The 23,384-nt window shown below is 46.2% G+C and overlaps 1 protein-coding gene and 1 long non-coding RNA gene across 2 annotated transcripts; both read right to left on the bottom strand.

Annotated features, from left to right (window-relative positions):
• Positions 1–1,425: 1,425 nt before the first annotated feature.
• On the bottom strand, positions 1,426–8,524 carry LOC307079755 (uncharacterized protein; the record flags this gene model as incomplete). Its single annotated transcript, XM_079742261.1, has 7 exons — positions 6,429–8,524; positions 6,059–6,201; positions 5,800–5,900; positions 5,558–5,715; positions 4,642–4,947; positions 1,552–2,063; positions 1,426–1,437 (listed from the first exon to the last, which is right to left on the bottom strand). Exons 2-7 carry the CDS (start codon positions 6,176–6,178, stop codon positions 1,426–1,428), a joined length of 1,209 nt encoding a protein of 402 aa, XP_079598387.1. The 5' UTR covers positions 6,179–6,201; positions 6,429–8,524.
• Positions 8,525–10,793: 2,269 nt separating this feature from the next.
• Positions 10,794–12,853, bottom strand: LOC307078890. Its single transcript, XR_013812014.1, has 3 exons — positions 12,753–12,853; positions 11,578–11,727; positions 10,794–11,479 (listed from the first exon to the last, which is right to left on the bottom strand). It is a non-coding gene; the product is annotated as an uncharacterized lncRNA (long non-coding RNA).
• Between the last annotated feature and the right edge of the window lie 10,531 nt (positions 12,854–23,384).

Below are 23,384 nucleotides of genomic sequence, written 5' to 3'. Positions count from 1 at the left end.
TTGAAGCATTATTCACTAGAAAAACGAGAAATCATCGGCTGAACACACAAGAACATTCAGTTGGATCGACCGAGTTGTTTATTGCAATTATGCTTCATTAACAAATAGGACAGAAAAATAGTCTCTACATGTACACAATAAACAGGAGGACTAAAACAATAGAAGCAGCAGACTTTACAAATCATCAACAGGTGTGCACGTATCTTTAATAACTGAACATGTTCTGTGGCCGTTTGGTTCCGATCAGAACACAAAAAAATCAAGATTCAGTTTAAAGTAATTTACAACATGCAACATTATCCCAAAGACCTCTTGGTTATTATGAATAAAATATAAAATCTGCTTTAAATCAGGTCGTGAATCAGGATTATGTGACTTTCGGGGAAATGAATGGGAGTCAATGGAGGCTGAGGGAGGAACGTCCTACCTGAATTACTGTCAATAGGCAAAAGGGGGTGCTAATGTCCCTTTACAGAAAAATAGTCCCTTACATGTACGCAAAAAACACAAGGACTTACTCAAAGAGTCTGACAAAGGAAACAGAGAGTTGCTTTAGTGGTGGAGGGATGAGACACTGTTCGGACAGTGACCCGTGATGGACACCATTTCGAGGGAGAAGTTAATTGTTAATTTTCTAGATTTATAGCGCGTGAAGCTGACTTTCGTGCGGCGTAATATAAGTCTACAATATAAAGTCACATGTTCGTCACCTGACATGGACAAAGATGTTACAGTCTATGGTTAGTAAAACAATAGAAGCAGCAGACTTTACAAATCATCAACAGGTTTGGACATATCTTTAATAACTGAACATGTTCTGCGGCCGCTTGGTTCTCAACAGAAAACGAAAAATCTAAAAAATCAAGATTTAGTCTAAAGTAATTCACAATGTGCAACATTATCCCACAGACCTCTTGCTTATTATTAATAAAATATAAAATCTGCTTTAAATCAGGTTGTAAATCAGGATTATGACAAAAATGATATCAGAGCCCTTGAGACCAAAACTGGTGACGTCTGAAAATATACAAACATTTACCATCAATAGGTATATTATATACATTTCAAATAATAAATGTGCTTCTCTAACTATGGAAGATCTTAAAAGTCTTTTCATGGTTTACCATACTATACTTTCTAGAAGAGAGACAGAGAGGGAAAGAAAAAGAGAGAGACAGAGAGACAGAGTTCGAGAGAGACAGAGAGAGAGAGAGAGAGTCTCTCATCCTCTTACTAGTGTGTGTGTTTGTTTGTGTGTGTCTGTGTGTATGTGTATGTGTGTATGTGTGTCTGTGTGTGTGTTTGTGTATGTGTCTGTGTGTGTGTAGGTGTGTGTGTGTTTGTGTGTGTATCTACGGGGGCACTTTTTTTTTTTCTACAACCAACGCCGACGCTGAGGCCCCCACTGAGGAGCCCCCCCCCACCCTAATCCCCCCGCTGAGAGATCACAGAGATGCTGGTCCACAGCCCCCGTACGTCTTTTTTCTACAACCTACACAGAGTCACTGAGCCCCCCCTCTCCTCTCCCACTGGGGTCCCCCACCACCCTACCCAGACCCCAGGGAGGAGGTCCTCCTGGGTGAAGGAGGACCAGAAGGTGTGGAGCTGTGTCAGTGTGTCTGAGGACCCTCCTCCACCTGGGGACACTCTGTAGAAGGACAGAGAGCCAGCAGGCCGGTCCAGATACACTCCTACTCTGGTGGAGCCAGCGGGGGGGAGACGGAGGGCTGTTACTGTACCGTTGTACCAGGCAGAGTAACCATCATCATCACAATCAAGACCCCAGGACTTGTTGTTCAGTCCAAGCCCGCTGTCAGGGCCCCCTCCTCTCCTTGTGATTCCTCTGTATGTCACTCCTATCTCAACAGGTCCTTCCCTCTCTACCTCCCAGTAACAGCGGCCAGTCAGAGCCTCTCTACCCAACACCTGGGGCCAGGAGTCAAATCTCTCTGGGTGATCCGGATACGACTGGTCCTCTCCAGCCCGCGTCACCTTCCTGTTGTCCTCAGACAGAGAGAGGTCTCTGTAGGCCGTGTTGGGGTCCAGTGTGAGTTCACAGGCATCTGAGGGAGAACCAGACATGATGAGCTGCTGAACCGCTCTTCATCCTCATCATCATCACTAGTACTGTTCTCCTGCGCTCTTCTTCTCTTTATTCTCTTTCAGACTCTTTTTGTGATCGCTCTCTCTTCTTCAAACATTAACATAGAAAGACAAAAAAAATATCATATGATAGGCACTATATTGGAATCATGTGCTGTATATTTTCTAAGCAATAGGACATATTGTGTTTAAGATAATTAAAGTTAAAGTTGATTGGAAATCCCATGTGTGTGTGAGTGGCTGTCCCAATGAAAACATTGAAATGAGGACAAATGTATAAAGTGCATTTACTCCCTCAACATTAACTGAACATTAACATATCATACATCAAAATGTTCGGTATGATGAGTTTATTACACCCATGAAATATCTAAACAATATTTGTAATATCTTCCAAGATATTCCACTTTTGGGTTTCCCAATACACATACATGGCCCTCAACCTTCAAAGGGACACCTGTGTAAAGAACAGACTGAAGGAGCTGAGCCCACATACAGGCTGGAGATGGACTGATGAACCACAGAACTGGTTCATTTATTATAGACATCTACTCAGACATACACCTGCTCACCTACACATACATATACACATCACTGGGGGCACTTGGCTAGGATTCATATCTATATCATCATACACACACAGACAGGCTGGAGATGGACTGATGAACCATAGAACTGGTTCATACATCAGACATGTATTTATTCATGTGTACATAAGTACACATACAACTGCATACATAGTATAAATACACACTATATATATGTGTGTGTGTGTTTGTATATGTGTGTGTTTGTGTATGTGTGTCTGTGTGTGTGTGTGTGTGTGTGTGTGTGTGTGTGTGTGTGCATAGGTGCGTGCGTGCATGTGTGACTGTGTTGGCGTGTGTGTGTTTGTTTCTGTGTGTGTGTGTGTGTGTGTGTGTGTGTTGGCGTGTGTGTTTGTGTGTGTGTGTGTGTTGGCGTGTGTGTGTGTGTGTGTATATATTATGTTATGTATGGGTGTATGGGTCTGACTGTGTATGTCTGTGTGTGTGTGTGTGTGTGTGTGTGTGGGTGTGTGTGTGTGTGTGTGTGTGACTTGATCTATACATGAAGTCCCTCAATCTTAATTGGCTTAACACCATGACCAACATTCTGAAACATCCATTAACATCCACATTTGCCTCAAACAATGTTAGGCAATGTTAGCCCATGTAAATAGTTGTGAAATAATGTTGTTGTTCTTTTAATTGTTTGTTACTCTGACCGTTCTGTTTGATATTGTGGAAAGGATGTTAGTGAATGATTCAGAGCATAATGCATTTTAAATGGCATCACTTTTGGTCTTGTGTCTTCATTTTTCAACAATTGTAGCTGAAAATAAACATTGCAAAATTACGACCAATAGCTTCATTCATTGCGGGCAAAAATACGCCCAATGATAGGCCCAGATTTTTTTATTTACTTTAACAAATCAAGAGTAGGCCTGATTTGACTAATTGGCTTTGCATCCTTTCCTTCTGCCCTTGTAGTCCAAGACATGCTGCCCACCAGTCCAAGTACAATGCTGCCACTGGTGGATTTGTATCCATTTTATTGACATAATTATCCCTCCCTGCTATTTTTTAGTTCACCAAAACAACCTGAAACAACTTGAGTCTCACATACTTATGCCACCATACGCCACTAACAGTGCAAGCAGGCCAATGGCAACCAAGCGCGCAGTCCTTCCTCCCTCACTTTAAAAACCACCGCCGCCACTGGTACACATATGTAAACATACGTATAAATATGTACACATACCTAAACATACATACACATACATAAACAAACATACTAATATACACACACAGTATGTGCAATGTGTGTGTAATGGCAGTACAAGTACAATATCTTCAATAATTGTACAATTTCTAGTTCCTATTCCTGTACTGTTTCACTTTCCTTACAATTGGTGATTAAGTTTGCACGTCTGAGTTATAGTTTGCTTTGTTTTTGAGAACGAGTCTGTGGTTTGAGGCCAGGTTCCATTGGACAACATACATGGCTGGTTGTCTGCTTCCGGTACAAACTAAACGTCAATGGACTTAAAAAACACCTCTTTCACGTCATGACATCCACAAAAACTAGGGAACGGTTCACAGAATTCGTGGTTCGGTTCATATCACAGTTTTGGGTTCGCTAGGTTTTGGGTAAAGCAGGGGATGACACGTGACTATAAAAAAAGTACACATATAAACATATAGTGACAAACACACACAAATATATATATATATAAATACACACATACATGTGTATGTGTATATATATATATATATATATATATATATATATATATATATATATATATATATACACACCTCAACAAAAGTGTTATGAATACATCATCAACAGTGTTATGAATACATCAACAACAGTGTTATGAATACATCATCAACAGTGTTATGAATACATCAACAACAGTGTTATGAATACATTAACAACAGTGTTATGAATACATCAACAACAACGTTATGAATACATCATCAACAAACATCTCTCCTTGGATCCAGGACTTACCAAAGACAAGCAGCTGAGCGCTGTGATTGGCCGTGCCAGCGCTGTTGCTCGCCATGCAGCAGACCGTGTTCACGCCATACCCCACCCCTCTGACGAAGAGGAAGCCCCTCTCCACCCAGGCCTCTGATTGGTCGTCTGTGCCGTCCCTCTCCAGGGGCCTGCCGTTGTGGAGCCACTCTACTGTGGGCTCCGGCGTGCCGCCGGCGTGGCAGGTATAGCGGGCCGTTTGGCCCACGGGCAACACGTGGGTAGAGGAGTGGAACTCTGTGATGCTGGGGGCCTCCTCCTCCGTGGGCATCACTGAACCTGAAGAAAGCAGGAGGAGAGGAGTGAACGTTTACAACACGGATCTAGAGATGCAGCGTCAGACACTCCCTTCACTCTGTCCTAACACCTGTCCACTAGAGGGCGACCCGGGGGATTCACCCCCAGTATTCTCGCCTGCCTCTTCATACATGATTGAATATCACAGCAGTGTCTACAAAGATCTCCCAGGGAGGGGAAGTCACTCCAGCGCAGAGATTAACGAGGCGGGGGCGGAGCTTGCAGAGAAGAACGCAAAACCGTTCAGCAGCTCAAAGAGAAACTAGTGCAAGTGAACCCAGAGAGGGTTGACCCTTGTGACCTGACATGAGGAGACCGCAATAGAAACATGACCTGAGGAGACCACAATAGAAACCTTACCTTAGTAGACACAATAGAAACCTGACCTTAGTAGACACAATAGAAACCTGACCTTAGTAGACCACAATAGAAACCTGACCTCAATAGACCACAATAGAAACCTTACCTTAGTAGACCTAAACACATCCAACAACCTTTCAACTCTTAAAGAGTGTATTTACTGTATCTATGGCACAGAGAACAGAAAGGAGGAACCGTTCTCCACTCATGAACACAAACAAAGTCTGCGGACCCTTTTTGTTCAGCTCAGCCTCCAGATGATCCAGGTCTACGCTCTTCTCACAGATCCAGTGGTGCTGTCTGTAACACGGTTCTTCAGACCAGCCGTCCTCCCCTGCCACGACACAGTCTCTTGCTCCGCCGTCATCGCGTGGTTTAACGTGTCTCCAACTGAGAACCACGAGGAGGAGACAGAGGAGGTCACTCTGTCACTCTCAGAGAAGAGATGCTGCTGAATAGAGTCTTCAGCCTTACCTTGAGGTCATGGGGGTACCATCCACCCACTTGAAGGTCCCCTCTGTCTCTCGATCACTCAGTCCAATCCAGGAAGGACCCATCAATCTGCTGACAAACACCTGTTTCCAAAGGTAATAGCATCTGTTGTCATGACCACAAAGTACACACACACACACCAGACACACACACAAAATCTCTCTCTCTCTCTTACTTATTCACTCACACAAACAATATGTCTCTCCAACACACACACACACACACACACACACACACACACCAGTTCTTCTCTGCTGTTGATGACCACCAGGTCTGCCTTCCTCTGCAGACAGTCTTCTCTACTGGCCCTCCAGCCCTTCTTAGTAGTAGAAATAAGGTAGAAACTCTTGTCGTGAAACATCCAGCCCTGAAGAGTAAATTCATCTGTTGAATGTAAAAGAAAATCCTGAACAAACAGAGAACTGCTTATCTTACGGTCTTCACACAACCCTGAGACCTGACCTTAACAGACCACATAGAAGCATGACCTTAATAGACGACAATAGAAACCTGACCTTAGTAGACCACAATATGAATCACAAAAGCAGAGGGTGTTTTTGAAATGAATGTTAATGACACGATTGATTTAATAACTTGGATAAAACCCTCACCGAGTTCACCCAGTAAGTGCTCTCTCCCCTCCCTCCAGGGTGACGGTGAGTCTAGAACAGAACAGAGGAATACAGAAGATAAGAGCTCTAAAACAGAACAACATCGTCTCTAAACATCACAGGACCCACAGCCAACCAAACACAAAGTCCATAATATTAATACTAATTCAAATAGCAATAACTATAGTCATCAATATCATTATCGTTGCTATTGTTTTTATATTAATATTATTCATATTAGTAACACAAATTCTAACAAAAACAATAATGATCATTATCATTGCTATTATTGCAACAAGAGGTTGAGCTCAACCTCTAGTTGTAATTAAACCCATAGCTATAATGTGGAAACCCCAGTCGATATTGTATTTCATTTCTGAGCGCATAATATAACAACATTTTGCCTATAATGTTACAATGTATAACATTTCGGTTCAGCTATTACGTAACGAAGCAAGCCTAATAATTGTCTCTTTAGTTATGAACCGAGCATCCTTTGTCCATTGTCCCCCACGGCCGATAACCACCGCTGTCTCCACCTGTTGTGGAAGAGGGAGAGACGTGGAGAACCCGACGGTCGGTTCATTATATTGTAATGACCACGGAAGAGGCAGTGGATGAAGTATTGATTAGACAGAGATTTAATAGATACCACCGCAAATAAACCGTTGGAACACACAAGACCGGTAACCATAGCAACGGCGGTAAACAAACCCCTCGAAGCCCAATCCCCACGCGCTGCGGCCATCCGGAGCTCACACAGCTTTTGGCCCTGATATTATATATTAAATTATATAATATTATATACTATTATATAAAGAGCTCCGGGAGTGCAAACGGCAACAATCCCTTTCTCCTCCATGCTGCGGTTCAACCCGGACTGCACTGCAGGGAACGGTTGGCCGGTTGAACGCTGATTGGCTGTTACGTTACGTCCCTCAGTCGCCACGCTGTTGAACGCTCATTGGCTGTTACGTTACGTCCCTCAGTGGCCACGCTGTTGAACGCTCATTGGCTGTTACGTTACGTCCCTCAGTGGCCACGCTGTTGAACGCTGATTGGCTGTCTTTGCTGGCGGCAAAGTTGAAATATTTCAACTCCAGCAAAAGTGTCGCGCTGCAAAACCACGTCAATGCGCTAAAGTGTCGCGCTTTAAATCAAATCTTGTCGCGGGTTTTCTGTAGCAAAGTTTCGCCCGATTCACGTCTCTCCGTTGACGTTGTACGGAACCGTGTCGCCCCTTCGCGTTTGGTGTGAACGCACAGGTCATGTCGCCCCTTCGCGTTGGGTGTGAACGCTCCTTCACTTGTGCGACAGGCCTGCTATTATATAGCAGGGAAATGTTTAAAAACATAACGTCTTACCTGGGCGAGTGTCGCTGCGGTGTGTGCGCGTGCGTGTGTGTTCTTACCTGCGCGTGTGTCGATGGCGGAGCCGTTATGTTTAAAGGCATAACCTCTTACCTGGGCGAGTGTCGCTGCCTTTGTCTTGACGTGCGGTGTGTGCACGTGTGTGTGTCTGTGCTTCCGTGTATGTTAGTGCGCATGTGCGGTGTGTGTGTACATTTCTGAGCGCATAATATACTAACATTTTGCCTATAATGTTACAACAAATAACATATTGGTTCACCTATTACTTCATGAAGCAAGCATAATAATTTTAAGTTCGCCACATTTGAATATCAGCAGATTCAACCCTGAGGGTGATTCACACTTGATGCTTTATATGCGGACATCGATGTCATTCAGACATCGGTAGAATCAAGGGGGGTGGGCTTGCAAGGGGCGGGATATGACGTACGGTCTAAGTTCGCAAGACGCGGGATAAGTGCGTCCGCTGACACTGTATTGTGGCGACCACGGGTGTGGGCGCCATGTTCCGGAGCCGCGGGAGATTCTGGGAATTGGGGTTGTCAGTTGACAAAAAGGGTTTTGTTAATTTATTCTGTTGTTAGGGTTAAGTGGGGTTAATGGGTTCGGGATGTTATGTGTTCTATTAACATCATCATTTTTAGTGTTGTCGACACCGCCACCGAGAGTGACGTGTCCATTGTAGACGTGAGCTACTATTTGTGAAGTCGTCAGAATTAAAACCAACTCTCGTAGTCGTGCGGTGTAAGGGGCGCGAAAGTTGACCACCCGACGACAGACGAGGGTCCGGAGCTGACCGGCGCTGTTTCCGGTGCGGTGAACCAGGCCATCTGGCCCGTGACTGCCAGGCACCGGCACCACGGGCTAGACCATCTCGTCCGGCGGAAAACTGCGGCGGAGCGGCCCAGTGAGGGGAACGCCGTTCCGGGTTCCTGCCCCTCTCCACGGTCGGTGAGCTATGGTTGGCGGGCCTGGCCGTGCCAGGGGCCTTTACCTCAGCTGCAGGATCGACGGCCAACCCTGCACGGCCCTGGTGGACACTGGGTCGACCATCTCCCTGGTGCGTCCAGGCGTTTTTCCGGGCACCGCCGGCGCACTCTCCGGGGGGGTGGACGGCGACCAGCGTCCGCCTGACGACCGTTACGGGAAGGGAGACCGGAATGAGGGGAAGGAAGCGGCCGTCCGAGTGGGCGTCCTACATCGGGGGGTCCAGCTGGTTCAGCTCCCTGGACCTGCGTAGCGGCTACTGGCAGGTGGAGTTGGCGCCCGAGGCGCCAACTCCAGGTACTCTAGGTACCCTGCTCGCATTTGGAAAAATGGAAGGTCAGGCGTGCTGATTTGGAATGTGGCCCCATATGTCGTCATAAGGGGCCAAGTTACCTCCCCTTTCTCTGCCTTGCCCGCCCAGAGAATTTGGCCTGCCAATCAGACAATGAGCTACGACCATGCGAGCGCCACATGTGTGGCGCTTTGTTGTTACGATAACCGTTCTGCTTTGATCTTATGGCGCATAAAACGTCGGTTCTTTGACGTCTCTGGTATTTCTACAACGAGACTGTAGTTGGGGTTATCTCCGCCATGGTTGAGAAGGAATTGGGGGAAAGGAACTTTGGCTTCGACTCCCTGAAGTACATGAACCACGACATGGAGGAGAAAGGGATTGTCTCCCACCGGTGCCCCGCTGCCGCGAGGCACCACCACCACTTAGCACCACCACCACATAGCACCACCACCACATAGCACCACCGCCACATAGCACCACCGCCACATAGCACCACCACCACATAGCACCACCGCCACATAGCACCACCACCACATAGCACCACCACCACATAGCACCACCACCACATAGCACCACCGCCACATAGCACCACCGCCACATAGCACCACCGCCACATAGCACCACCGCCACATAGCACCACCACCACATAGCACCACCACCACATAGCACCACCGCCACATAGCACCACCGCCACATAGCACCACCGCCACATAGCACCACCACCACATAGCACCACCACCACATAGCACCACCACCACATAGCACCACCGCCACATAGCACCACCACCACTTAACACCACCACCACATAGCACCACCGCCACATAGCACCACCACCACATAGCACCACCACCACATAGCACCACCGCCACATAGCACCACCACCACATAGCACCACCACCACATAGCACCACCGCCACCACATAGCACCACCACCACATAGCACCACCACCACATAGCACCACCGCCACCACATAGCACCACCACCACATAGCACCACCACCACATAGCACCACCACCACATAGCACCACCACCACATAGCACCACCACCACATAGCACCACCACCACTTAACACCACCACCACATAGCACCACCGCCACATAGCACCACCGCCACATAGCACCACCACCACATAGCACCACCGCCACATAGCACCACCGCCACATAGCACCACCGCCACATAGCACCACCGCCACATAGCACCACCGCCACATAGCACCACCACCACATAGCACCACCACCACATAGCACCACCGCCACATAGCACCACCGCCACATAGCACCACCACCACATAGCACCACCACCACATAGCACCACCACCACATAGCACCACCACCACTTAACACCACCACCACATAGCACCACCACCACATAGCACCACCACCACATAGCACCACCACCACATAGCACCACCACCACTTAACACCACCACCACATAGCACCACCACCACATAGCACCACCACCACTTAACACCACCACCACATAGCACCACCACCACATAGCACCACCACCACATAGCACCACCACCACATAGCACCACCACCACATAGCACCACCACCACTTAACACCACCACCACATAGCACCACCACCACATAGCACCACCACCACATAGCACCACCACCACATAGCACCACCACCACATAGCACCACCGCCACATAGCACCACCGCCACATAGCACCACCACCACATAGCACCACCGCCCGGCAGCCGGCAGCGGGCGGCGGGCAGCCAAGACAGGCAGCAGTAGCCTACAGTCACACATAGCCTACACATGAAACATAAGAAAAATAAAACGACTAAAACAGTCGGCAGGGGGCAGGGGGGATTTCTATATCGCAAGACATTTCGGGAGGCTCAGGAGGTGGATAATGCTTAAAGAAAAATAATGTTTTGCAAAAAAGTGACTATGATAGACATAAGGCTCAGGTGGGAGAGTGTGTCGACGGCGGGGCGGTTATCTCAATGTCTCCGTTGTCTTGAAACATCTGCATCCGCATGTGTGTGCGTGCGTGTGTGCATGTGTGTGTGGTGTGTGTGTATGCGGTGTCCTGCACTGCGCTTGTCTTGAAACGTCTGCATCAGCGCGCCCGTGTGTGCAGTGTGTGTCCGTGTGCGTGTGTGTTCGTGCACGTGTGTGTGGATTGTGTGTGCGTGTGTGTATGCAGTGTTTATATGTGTGCGTGCGGTGTATGTGTGCTAACCCTATTATTATCACTGAATCTAACAAAAACAATATGTATCATTATCATTGCTGTTATTACAGTCATTAATATGATTATACTGTATTGTAATTCTATTCAGGATGATATGATTTAGACTCACTGAAGCGCAGGGAGATGAGGAGAATACTCAGCAGTCCGATGCTCACAATGACAGTGATGTGAAACCATAGAGCTGTTCAGGAGTAGGACACACACACACACACACACACACGGTCACTTTGGCTAAAAGAGTTATTATTTCTTTTAAATACTCTATAAAGGGGCACCTACCAAATCTTCTCTTCCTGGTCTCCTCCCGGTCCAAAGACGTGTCCTCAGGTTCCTCAGAGAGTCCAGGGTCCGGTTCAGAGATGGTGACCATTGTTGCTCCCTGACGTCTTCCACGGCTTCTGAACTTACCCTTCTTCTTTGCTCTACCAGCTGGAAAAACAACGTCACTTGTGATCATTCTGACCAACTATCAGCTTGCAATCTGATACCATCAGTGTAAGGAAATGTTTTTCTTCTACTACATACAGACTCACTCAAGCACACACACACGGACACACAGAGTAATGTACACACAGATATATTCATACTGCGTGGCTGTCATTCACAGTCCAGACTCCCTACGGTCTGCAGAATCCCTCCCCGTCTTGAAGAAACACCTGAAGACCTCTACTGAGAACACCTCAGTAAGTGATGACTGGTACTGTGGCTCTCGTGTTTAGAACACACTTAAGCAGAGCAAGTGCTGGTCTCTAGCATACATGTTATTATTCCCTCATTATTGACATATACGCACACATAGTTTACAGTAATACACACAGAAATACATACGTACACACACAGTAATCGAGGGGGGACAACATGTGGCCTGCGTGTCACCACGGTCTTTCACATCGGCCCACGCAGAAAATATGAGGACATGCATTGTGGGATAATTTCAGATATGTTCATATTAATGACAAACTTTATATAATTATGTTAAATAGAGTACAAGTAAAGTACACCTGATGTCACTTCAGTTAAATGAGCAGCCTTTATTAAAACACAAAATTGTTGATTAAATAAACCATTGTCACTCTAATGTCACGTTGCACTACCATTAATAATAAGTAATGGAAAAACTAAACTTGTGTTCTGCTCCCTAAAGTTCATCTGCACTCTGTTCCATGTATATAACAAACATATATCATGAAACACACAACTACTTGAGATGCCTATCAATAGTCCGTAACTCATGGGCGTAATTACAAGTCAAGTAAGGCTAATGTGAGCTTTTTGTCTCAAACAAACACATGTCGTTATTTAGGAGAATAAATCTGTCTATACGGTCGCTGGTTCATCAGGTCGGTCCCTTTGGCTATAAACATTTTCTTAAAGTACATTTCAAATATATGCAGATGAAAACACGTTTTTTGTACTGGATTATTTATTTTAAATCCTCTCAAAAGGGCACCTACCAAATCTTCTCTTCCTGCGCTTCCTCCGGTCCAAAGACGTGTCCTCAGGTTCCTCAGAGATTCCAGGGTCCGGTTCAGAGATGGTAACCATGGTTCCTCCCTGACAGCTTCCAATATGTCTGCTTTCAGGAGTCAGCTCTTCTATATCAGCTGGAAAAACCACCTCACATGTTTTAATTCTGACCAATCATCAGCCTGCAATCTGATATCATCAGTGTCATGAAGTGACAGTGTTTTCCTTCTACTCTTATCAAATGTCTTCAGTTGACACACAGACTCACGGACGCATGCAAACACAAACACACACACACAAGATTATTTTTCATTGAATATAAAGACACAACATACATAGGTATAATATAGCAGATAGCGTGGTGGACATGTCTCGGAGTCCACTACAGATTTGTATTCATATTTGAATACAACTTAACTCACCACATTATGGGAACGGCAGAATCAGTTTATTTTGCTGACGTTGTATGTGTGTGTGTGTGTGTGTGTGTGTGTGTGTGTGTGTGTGTGTGTGTGTGTGTGTGTGTGGAGAGACATATTGTGTGAGTGAGTGAGTGAGTGAGTGAGTGAGTGAGTGAGTGAGTGAGAGAGAGAGAAAGAGAGAGAGAGAGAGATATTGTGCGTTTGAGTGAGTGAGTGAGAGAGAGAGAGAGAGAGAGAGAGAGAGAGAGAGACATTGTGTGTGTGTGTGAGTGAGAGAGAGAGAGAGAGAGAGACATTGTGTGTGTGTGTGTGTGTGTGTGTATATGTGCGTGAGTGAGAGAGAGAGAGAGAGAGAGAGAGAGAGAGAGAGAGAGAGAGAAGAGAGAGAGAGAGAGAGAGAGAGACATTGTGTGTGTGGTCTAAAAGCATTTTGGGTTGTTCCAGTAGTTGATGTTACGGTAACACTTTACAATAAGGTACGCGTAAACGTGGGTAGTTACTGAGGAACGAATGAGTAACGAATGATGAACAACTGGCCCTAACTGGGGACCTAACGGAGGCCCTGGATGTTACTCATTCGTTACTCATTTGTTGACTAGGGCACACCTGTTGCTCGTTGACCAATCAGTGGTCAGCAGGTTAACGTACGCTCACTCTGATCCAGTGTCGTCCAATCACAGGGAGAGGGTTGGGCTCACAGAGGGAATATTAAATTGGGAATCGGGAATTAGGAAGAGTGTGTGTGTAAGGTGTGTGCGAGAAAGACTGTGTGTGAGCGTGTTTGTCTATGTGCGATGAGCATGTGAGTGAGTGAGTGAGTGAGCCATTTAGAGGTCTTTTGTGTTTAATATTTTTAAGTAAATATATTTTGAGTCTAAGGCTAAAAGTATGAGTTATAATTTATAAAGTGTATGAAATATTAATCTAATTTTCATTCATATGTATATTTATGCATTTTGTGATGATGTGGTGATTAGTCCTTTGTGTCACCTGGGGAAATAGGTGTGTCACGATCTACCTGGAGCCTATTGGAGGCCCTCATATAGGGCAGGCTAACTACTATTGTTCAGTTTTGGAAGGCAGGGAGCCAACAGTTTTCTGACCGCATTATTTCACATTATTGGATACAATATTGGACGCATTATTTCGCATTATCGGACACAATATTGGACGCATTATTTCGCATTATTTGACACAATATTGGACGCATTATTTTGCATTATTGGACACAATATTGGACGCATTATTTTGCATTATTGGACACAATATTGGACGCATTATTTCGCATTATTGGACACAATATTGGACGCATTATTTGACTTATTATTTTACATGGAAAAGTCCCTTTTTGTACAATACTAAGAACCCTGTTTTGGCCCTAACAGTTACATTGTTTGGAGTCTTTATGTTTCGTTATTTCCTGGAAAGTCAACCAGAGTTAATGCTTAATAAATGAATCAACACAAAGTTAAACACTCTCTGTGCGTGCTTCCCAAGAAATGTGTGTCGGATTATCTCTGCCTCAGGAACAAATATGGCGAAAAAAGGGTTCGCCACTTCAGGTGGTGTGATTGAGAGGAGGGATATGGCTGTTTTAGTGATGTGGTTGACATGGTGTGAATTATTGCAACTGTTTGTTCGTCTGAATTCTGCATTCTCCCTTCACAACATGAAAAATTATTACTTTTGTAAAAGGACGCATTTTTGCTTGGAAAAGTGACTTTTGTGTCCGGACAAGTAAAAGGTAAATGTACTTATCCGAGGGACAAGGCCTCATGAAAAAGTTATTGTTGACACACACACGCACGCGCACACACACACACACACACACACACACACACACACACACACACACACACACACACACACCTTTGCTGTTTTGCAAGCTGTAATGGACACTTGCAGACCAACACTATTCTCAATTCAGTCCATGCTAATTTTATATAAAGTAAAATATTTACAAGCCAGGGCAACATGTTTGTGTTCGGCTGTATGGCTCTGTTGGGGGAAACCAGAATAGATCTCATCGAACCAGATAATCTGAACCAGATCTATTCAACGAGCCATTTTGTTTTGCGAGAGAATATTGTCAAACTATCATCATTACCCTTTATAATAAGACTGATATAGTTATAGGAATGAAGGATGATAAAAAATCAAGCTGTTGAGAACTCTTTTATTAAACCTTCATTAACCTTTATGATAAGGTAATAGTAATGAAGAAACTTATTTATCTTCAGATCTTCATTTCCTCCTTTGCACCGCTGCGTCTCCAGATACCTAGAGCTGCAGGACGCTACACCCTGAGTCTTGTTATCTGTGGTCTGTGTGTGGGTGTGTGCGTGTACTTGGTGGGGACTTGAACCTGATTGCACACCAAACCCGTGGGGACCTCGTGTGCAGTGAGGACCTGAGTCCAGGTCCCCAGAGGCACAAGCATTGCAAATGAAAGAAAACACAATTTTAACTTGCTTGGCAATGTACCCCTCAAAATCCATATAGGTCCTCGTCAGGTAGGTTTCACCGGATTGAAAGGGTGTGTGTGTGTGTGTATCTGTGTGTGTATGTATTTTTCGGAGTGCACCCCTACTGGTCAGTTCTAGAATAACTGTGTGTGAACTGTGTGTTCACCTGACAAATCAGGTCCCCACCACACCCACTGCACCCCCACCCAAGCCCAACCCTAACCCGGCTCCACGAGATCATCGAAGGCCTGATGAACTTACTGGAGGTTTTAAGAACAGTGTGTTCACCTGACATATCAGGTCCCCACCACATCAACCCCTCCCCCACCTCCAAGAGATCATAGAAGACCTGATGAACTTACTGGAGGAATTTCTTACATTATCGACTGGGGTTTCCACAATATCGCTATGGGTTTGACTACAACTAGAGGTTGAAAACTCTAGTCTTTATGAAAATATGACAATGAACCCATCTGTGCCCTGTTCATTTAACAAATAATTGTGATATCCCAGGAAAATACAGTTGCTTTCATAATAAATTGATCAGTTTGCTAATTCACAGAATGATTCATTAATACAGTATTCCCTAGTCTGTTTAACAGTAACTCCTCAGTAGTTACTGAATAACTGTCACTTAGGGCCCCAGTAAGGGCCCCAGTTGTTAATCATTTGTTACTCATTTGTTCCTCAGTAACTACCCACGTTTTTGCGTACCTTATTGTAACGTGTTACCGAAACATTTCTATGTTGACACTGTTTGGATGTATTTCATGACTCCATCATTAGTCTGATAAACAGCTGTGTTGTGTTGCGTTAAAGCCCAGAGCAGGAGGAGAGAGCAGACTCCCCTGGACCCAGCTGTGTCTCCATGAAGAGGGACTGGTCTATGGGAGATCCTGGACAGTTTAAAGATGGAAATCAGTCTATTGTGAAGAAGTGAGGATTTAAACAGTCATTGCTCAGAGGCGGTGTGAATGAGAGGAGGGTTATGGCTGTTTTAGTGATGTGGTTGACATGGTGTGAATGATTGCAACTGTTTGTTCGTCTGAATTCTACATTCTCCATTCGCAATCAACATGAACAATTATTACTATTGTAAAATGACCAATTTTTACTCTGAACAGTGACTTTTCTGCCTGGACAAGTGAAAGGTAAATGTACTTATCCGAGGGACAAGGCCTCATAATAAAGTTGATGTTGACACACACACATACACACACACACACACACACACACACACACACACACACACACACACCTTTGCTGTTTTGCAAGCTGTAATGGACACTTGCAGACCAACACTATTCTCAATTCAGTCCATGCTAATTTTATATAAAGTAAAATATTTACAAGCCAGGGCAACATGTTTGTGTTCGGCTGTATGGCTCTGTTGGGGGAAACCAGAATAGATCTCATCGAACCAGATAATCTGAACCAGATCTATTCAACGAGCCATTTTGTTTTGCGAGAGAATATTGTCAAACTATCATCATTACCCTTTATAATAAGGCTAATATAGTAATTTGAATGAAGGATAGTAAAAAATCAAGCTGTTGAGAATTACTTTATCAAACCTTCATTATAATGCTTACATACTAATAGTAAATGAAGAAACTTTTTTATCTTCAGATCTTCATTTCTTGCTTTGCACCGCTGCATCTGCAGATACGTAGAGCTAAAGGATGCTACACCCTGAGTCTTGTTATCTGTGGTCTGTGTGTGTGTGTGTGTGTGTGTGTGTGTGTGTGTGTGTGTGTGTGTGCGCGTAGTCTTGTGTTTTTTTCCATGTCATCATAATAATTATTGAGTGTATTTATATTCTCAGCCAGGGCAACATGTCTGTATTTGGCGGGATGGCTCTGTGGGGGAAACTCCCCGGCCGTCCGAGCAGCCTTGAAACACCACATCCCCATCAGGTCAAACAGTTTAGAACGCCCTGGACCAGAGATCTGAAGGGCTTCGCAGGCCGCTTCTTAAAGGAAGCCCCCTGACGCTAGCCCCCCAAAGGGCAGGGAAACCCCCCCTAATATCAGGGACCCTGGAGAAGGAACCCTGAAGAGGGATCCCTCGCCAGGGATGGTAGGAGTGCAATAGGAGCCAGAATAATGTGCAGACGGAATGGTAGCATAACAACTGCTATCTGAGAGATATCCTCTATCCATCGCTATCTCTTGACTTTATAGTACAACACTTAAAAGGTGTTGCTTTAGTTATTTCATCATTTTTTTTATATGTAATTAAATGATTCTTTAAGTACAGAGTGAGAGAGAGAGAGCGAGAGATTAAATCGGTTTAAATATCGGAACCAGTGAATGATTAATCATCCTGTGGATTAATTGTTCGAGTTTGAGATTGTACACAAACGCAGTTTCACATCAAAAGGAAAGACAGCGGAACTAGCACTGCTTCCGGACCACTGCAGTCCTAGTTCCGGTTCTATATATAGTTCGGACCGAGACGCTCTGAAGGGTCCTTCCTGCAGACCCCCCGGAGAGGAGCCCCAGCAGCAGCGGCAGACCCAACGCCCCCATGCTGAGTGTGGAGGATGGTCGTCTGGTCTCCTGAAGGTCTGAACCGGCGGGACTCAAGGGAGGGAGGAGACGGACCCGCTCGACCAATGGGAATTCGGAAAGGCGGTTGCGTCATTAGTTACCAGGTGGAAGACAACAGTTGAAGTGGAAATAAGTGAAGCAACCGAACGGACAGAAGAGCACCAGAGAGGCTTGGTAGACCTTGGTGTTTAACAGATTAAACACAGACACGCAAACACACACACAAACACACACACACACACACACACACACACACACACACACACACCCTAACCCTAAACCTAACCTAACCCTAACCATAACCCTAATCCTAACCTAACCCTAACCCCAATCTAACCCTAACCCTAACCTAACCCTAACCCTAACCCTAACCTTAACCCTAACCTAACCCTAACCTAACCCTAACCTAACCCTAACCATAACCTCTAGCTCCCCCTCTGCTAACCCTAACCCTAACCCTAACCTAACTCTAACCCTAGCCCTAACCTAAACTTAACCCTAACCTAACCCTAACCCTAACCCTAACCACTTACCCCAACCTTAACCCTAAACCTAACCACTAGCCCTAGGCTCTAACCTTAACCCGAGTCTCTAGCCCTGATCCCTAACCCCTAGCCTTATTCCCTAAACTTAACCCGAGTTTCTAGCCCTGAACCCTCAACTCCGACAGGAGAACGAATAATCTCTCCGATCTCAAGTCCGACAGGAGAACAAATAATATTTCCGATCTCAAATCTGATAGAACAAATAATATTCCCGATCTCAACTCCGACAGGAGAACGAATAATCTTTCCGACCTCGACTCCGACAGGAGAACAAATAATCTTTCCGACCTCAACTCCGACAGGAGAACGAATAGTCTTTCCGACCTCAGCTCTGACAGGAGAACGAATAGTCTTTCCGACCTCAACTCTGACAGGAGAACGAATAGTCTTTCCGACCTCAACTCTGACAGGAGAACGAATAATAACAAGAATGACAATAATTAGAATAAGAAGGGCAAACAACACTACCTACTTAAACAACTATGCGAGTAAACTAACCATGGAAATCTTACATATAAAGAAAAGGTTCTTGATGGGTTATGGGACATGATCCGAGAGTTGATCGACCTCGAGGGGGCCTCCCTCGGGTGATCCCGGGGTCCACGACTGATGAAGTGTCCTGCAATCTTTCAAGAGATTTTTCAACAAACATAAACAGGTTAAAAATTACAAAAAATACATGAAAAACTTTTCTCTCTAAAAATCCCAAATGGAATACGAAAAGCCTTTCTATCTGAAAATCCAGAGTAGAATGCGAAGATCACTTCCAATCTTTTCCTAGTTTTTGGGTCAAAATACATGTGGACATTAAGACCAAGAGTAACAAGCGCCGGCCCGTGCCTTGCCTTGGATCTCTATCTTAACTGCGAAGTCGGCGGACGACGTGGGGAGATCTTTGGGATATTGAATTACACCTAACCCAGCCAGAGCCTCCTTGAACTGGTCTTTTTTGAGCATCAGTTGTATTTGACCCTACCAATTTCAAACAATTAAACTCCTTGAATCATCCAATTCCACCACCATAAAAATAATATTCAACAGAACGTCAATTTCCATAACATCAGATACCAATGGAAAAACCTCTCCTACTAAAACATCGACTTGCAGTCAGATCCAAACAAAGAAACCATCCCGATTTGCACTCCCCCTAACCCCCACCCTTCCCATTCTCAACCCCTAACCCTTTACCATCCTATCACCCCTCAGCCCTCTACAGGGATTGAGAGGTGAATAGGATGTCAGAGAATGCCCAGACAGGCAGGGGAGAATGTCGTGGTAGACACCGCACATCTCCTTACCTCTGACCCTTCCCACTCTCCCTAACCCCTACCCCTCGCTCTCTCTCTGCCTTTACCATCCTATCACCCCTCCGTCCTCTACAGGGATTGAGAGGTGAATAGGATGTCAGAGAATGCCCAGACAGGCAGGGGAGAATATCGTGGTAGACACCGCACATCTCCTTACCTCTGACCCTTCCCACTCTCTGTTTCAGTTTAAAACATACAATTGATACTTCAACTACATATTAAACTTGTTTAACTCGCTTAGTAGACAAAAACCTGCAAAAATATGACAGACCAAAAACCACTCATTGAAAATTTTATTTTATTTTCTCATCTTCCTACTTATAGACCTAAAATCATGATGAAACCCAAGAACATGGATGATTTCCAGTACCAGACACTGTCAGGATTCTCGTATGGACTGTTTTTGTCTCCCCCTACCTGTTGGAGTGTGATAATTCTGGACTTTGTCTATGTTTGTAGCCATGTGTTGGTCATGTGCCCGGAGTAACACCCATGTCCTTATTTGGGCAACTTGCTGCCTTTGTTTGTTTCCCTCGATTTTCTCTGTTCACCTGTCTCTCATTGGGTATTGATTGGTGGAGTATTTAAACACTGCCCTTTCTGTTCAGTTTGTCAGATCGTCAAGGTATGTACTGTTTGCTACCTGACTGCCACGTGAGTGAGACTAGTGTGAAGATCTAGAAGCTATAGTTTACCGTTCTTCCCGGTTTTGAACCCTGCCTGTTTTGGACTAAGTCTTCTGCCTATCTGTTTTGGATCTCTTGCCCGTACCTGTCTGTCTGTATCTGTCTGCCTGCCGGCCTGTTTACGAACCCTGCCTGTACCTGGAATCTGATTTGCCTGCTGGACTGTTTGGGAATAAATCCTTTTTGATCTGCAATTGATTCCCGCTCTGAGTTGTGACAGTACGATCTGACCAAGATGGAATCAGCAGATCTGATTCAGGTGAAGACTGTGCTGGAGAGGCAAGGAGCGCTTCTCGGTCGACATCAAGCCCAGTTTGAGACACTTGAGAGGTCTTTGGAGGCCATCGCCACCCACATCAGAGACCTGGCTGCCCAGCTGCAGCAGGTCCAACTGGCCCAGGTGCCGCCACCCCAGCCTCAACTGCCAACACCGCCCGACCCACCCGGTCCATCTGGTAACCCGCTCCGAGAACCCCGACTGCCAGCTCCTGCACTTTATGCCGGGGAACCAGGAACATGCAGATCGTTCCTTTCGCAATGTTCGCTGGTGTTCCAGCTGCAACCCGCCACCTTTCCGTCGGATCAGTCCCGGGTTGCATATATCATAACCCTCTTGACGGGTCGTGCAAGAGAGTGGGGAACTGCGGTTTGGGACTCCAACTCCCCAGTGTGCCTCAGCTATCAGGCATTCATAGGTGAGATGAAGAAGGTCTTCGATCGCTCGGTGCTTGGGAGAGAGGCTGCCAGAGTTGCAGATCCGTCAAGGCAAGAGCTCTGCTTCTGACTATGCTATAGACTTCCGCACCCTCGCCACCACCAGTGGCTGGAATCCAGATGCACAGTATGATGCCTTCCTCTATGGACTCTCTGAGGCTTTCAAGGATGAGATCGCCACCCGCGAACTACCTTCCACCTTTGACGACCTCGTTGAGCTTGCCATCCGAGTGGACAAACGCCTGAAGCAGCGCTCCGGGGAGCGAGAGTTCGGTCCTCCTCCGAGGTCACCCCCCTCGGGGGTCCCTCTCCCATCCCTGCCAGTGCCAGCTGACCCCAGCGTACCAGAGTCCATGCAAGTGGACCGTACCCATCTGTCCCCAGCCGAGAGACAGAAGAAGGGACAACAATTCGTGCATGTATTGTGGTAAACCGGGCCACTACTCCGCCCAATGCCCAGCAAAAAGGCAACGCTCACCCGTAGAAGGGGGATTACTGGTGAGCGTCACTCCTCTTCATCCCTCTTCTACCGTCCGTACCCTTGGCTGTGTTCAGAAAAGCCCGTGCAACCTCCCTGCCACCACACCGACCCTATGACCTGGCCATCGATCTTCTACCTGGTACGTCACCGCCTAGGGGCCGTCTCTATTCCTTGTCTCCCCCCGAAACCGCAGCTATGAACAAATACATCGGTGAATCACTAGCTGCCGGTATCATCCGCCCCTCTTCCTCGCCTGCTGGTGCCAGGTTTTTCTTCGTAGGGAAGAAGCACGGCGCCCTGCGTCCTTGTACACACTATAGGGGTCTAAACAACGTCACGGTGAAGAACCGCTACCCTCTGCCTTTGATGTCCTCAGCTTTTGAGCTGTTGCAGGGGGCCAAGATTTTCAGCAAGCTGGATCTCCGCAGTGCTTACCATCTGGTCCGAGTAAGGAAGGGGGATGAATGGAAGACTGCATTTAATACTCCTTCAGGTCACTATGAGTATTTAGTCATGCCTTTTGGTCTCACCAACTGCCCAGCTGTGTTCCAGGGTCTGATTAATGATGTCCTGAGGGATATGCTTAACAACTTTGTTTTTGTTTACCTAGATGACATTTTAATTTTTTCTCCGTCGGTTTCCCAGCACTCCCAGCACGTTCGTAGTGTCCTGTAGCGCCTTTTGGAGAACCAACTGTTCGTTAAAGTGGTGAAATTCTCTTGGACACCAGCTGCCGAAGCAGCGTTCAACGACCTGAAGAGTCGTTTCACATCGGCCCCGATCTTGAGCCAACCTGACCCTGACCATCAATTTATCGTTGAGGTGGATGCCTCAGATGTTGGGGTGGGTCCTATTCTCTCTCAGAAGTCTGGGGCAGATCAAAGATCCACCCCTGTGCATTCTACTCCCACAAACTCACCCCCACTGAACGCAATTACGACATTGGGGACAGAGAGCTATTGGCAGTAAAATTGGCCTTAGAGGAGTGGCGTCACTGGCTGGAGGGAGCTAAGGAGCCATTTTTAGTTTGGACGGATCATAAGAATCTGGAGTATCTCCGTTCGGCTAAATGTTTAAACCCCAGACAATCTCGTTGGTCTCTGTTTTTCTCCCGTTTTAACTTTTGTCTGTCCTACCGACCTGGCTCCAAGAATGGTAAACCAGATGCCCTGTCTCGTCAGTTCCCAGATTCGGATCCTGCTCCTGCACCTAGCACCGTCCTGTCTCCACAGTGCCTCATAGGAGCTGCTAGATGGGATATTGAGACCATTGTCCGCACAGCCCTGTCTGGTGAGTCCGGCCCCAGGGCTTGCCCTCCTAACCGTCTTTTTGTACCACAATCCGTCCGCCCCCAGGTCCTGCAATGGGGTCACTCATCCAAGCTGGCCTGCCACCCGGGTGTCAGACGCACCACTGCGTTAATCAAGCAACGCTTCTGGTGGCCTGC

This window comes from Pollachius pollachius (assembly GCF_949987615.1).
Source record: "Pollachius pollachius genome assembly, chromosome: 8".
Taxonomy (NCBI): Eukaryota; Metazoa; Chordata; class Actinopteri; order Gadiformes; family Gadidae; genus Pollachius; species Pollachius pollachius.
This window is presented reverse-complemented; position numbering and strand designations above follow the sequence as displayed.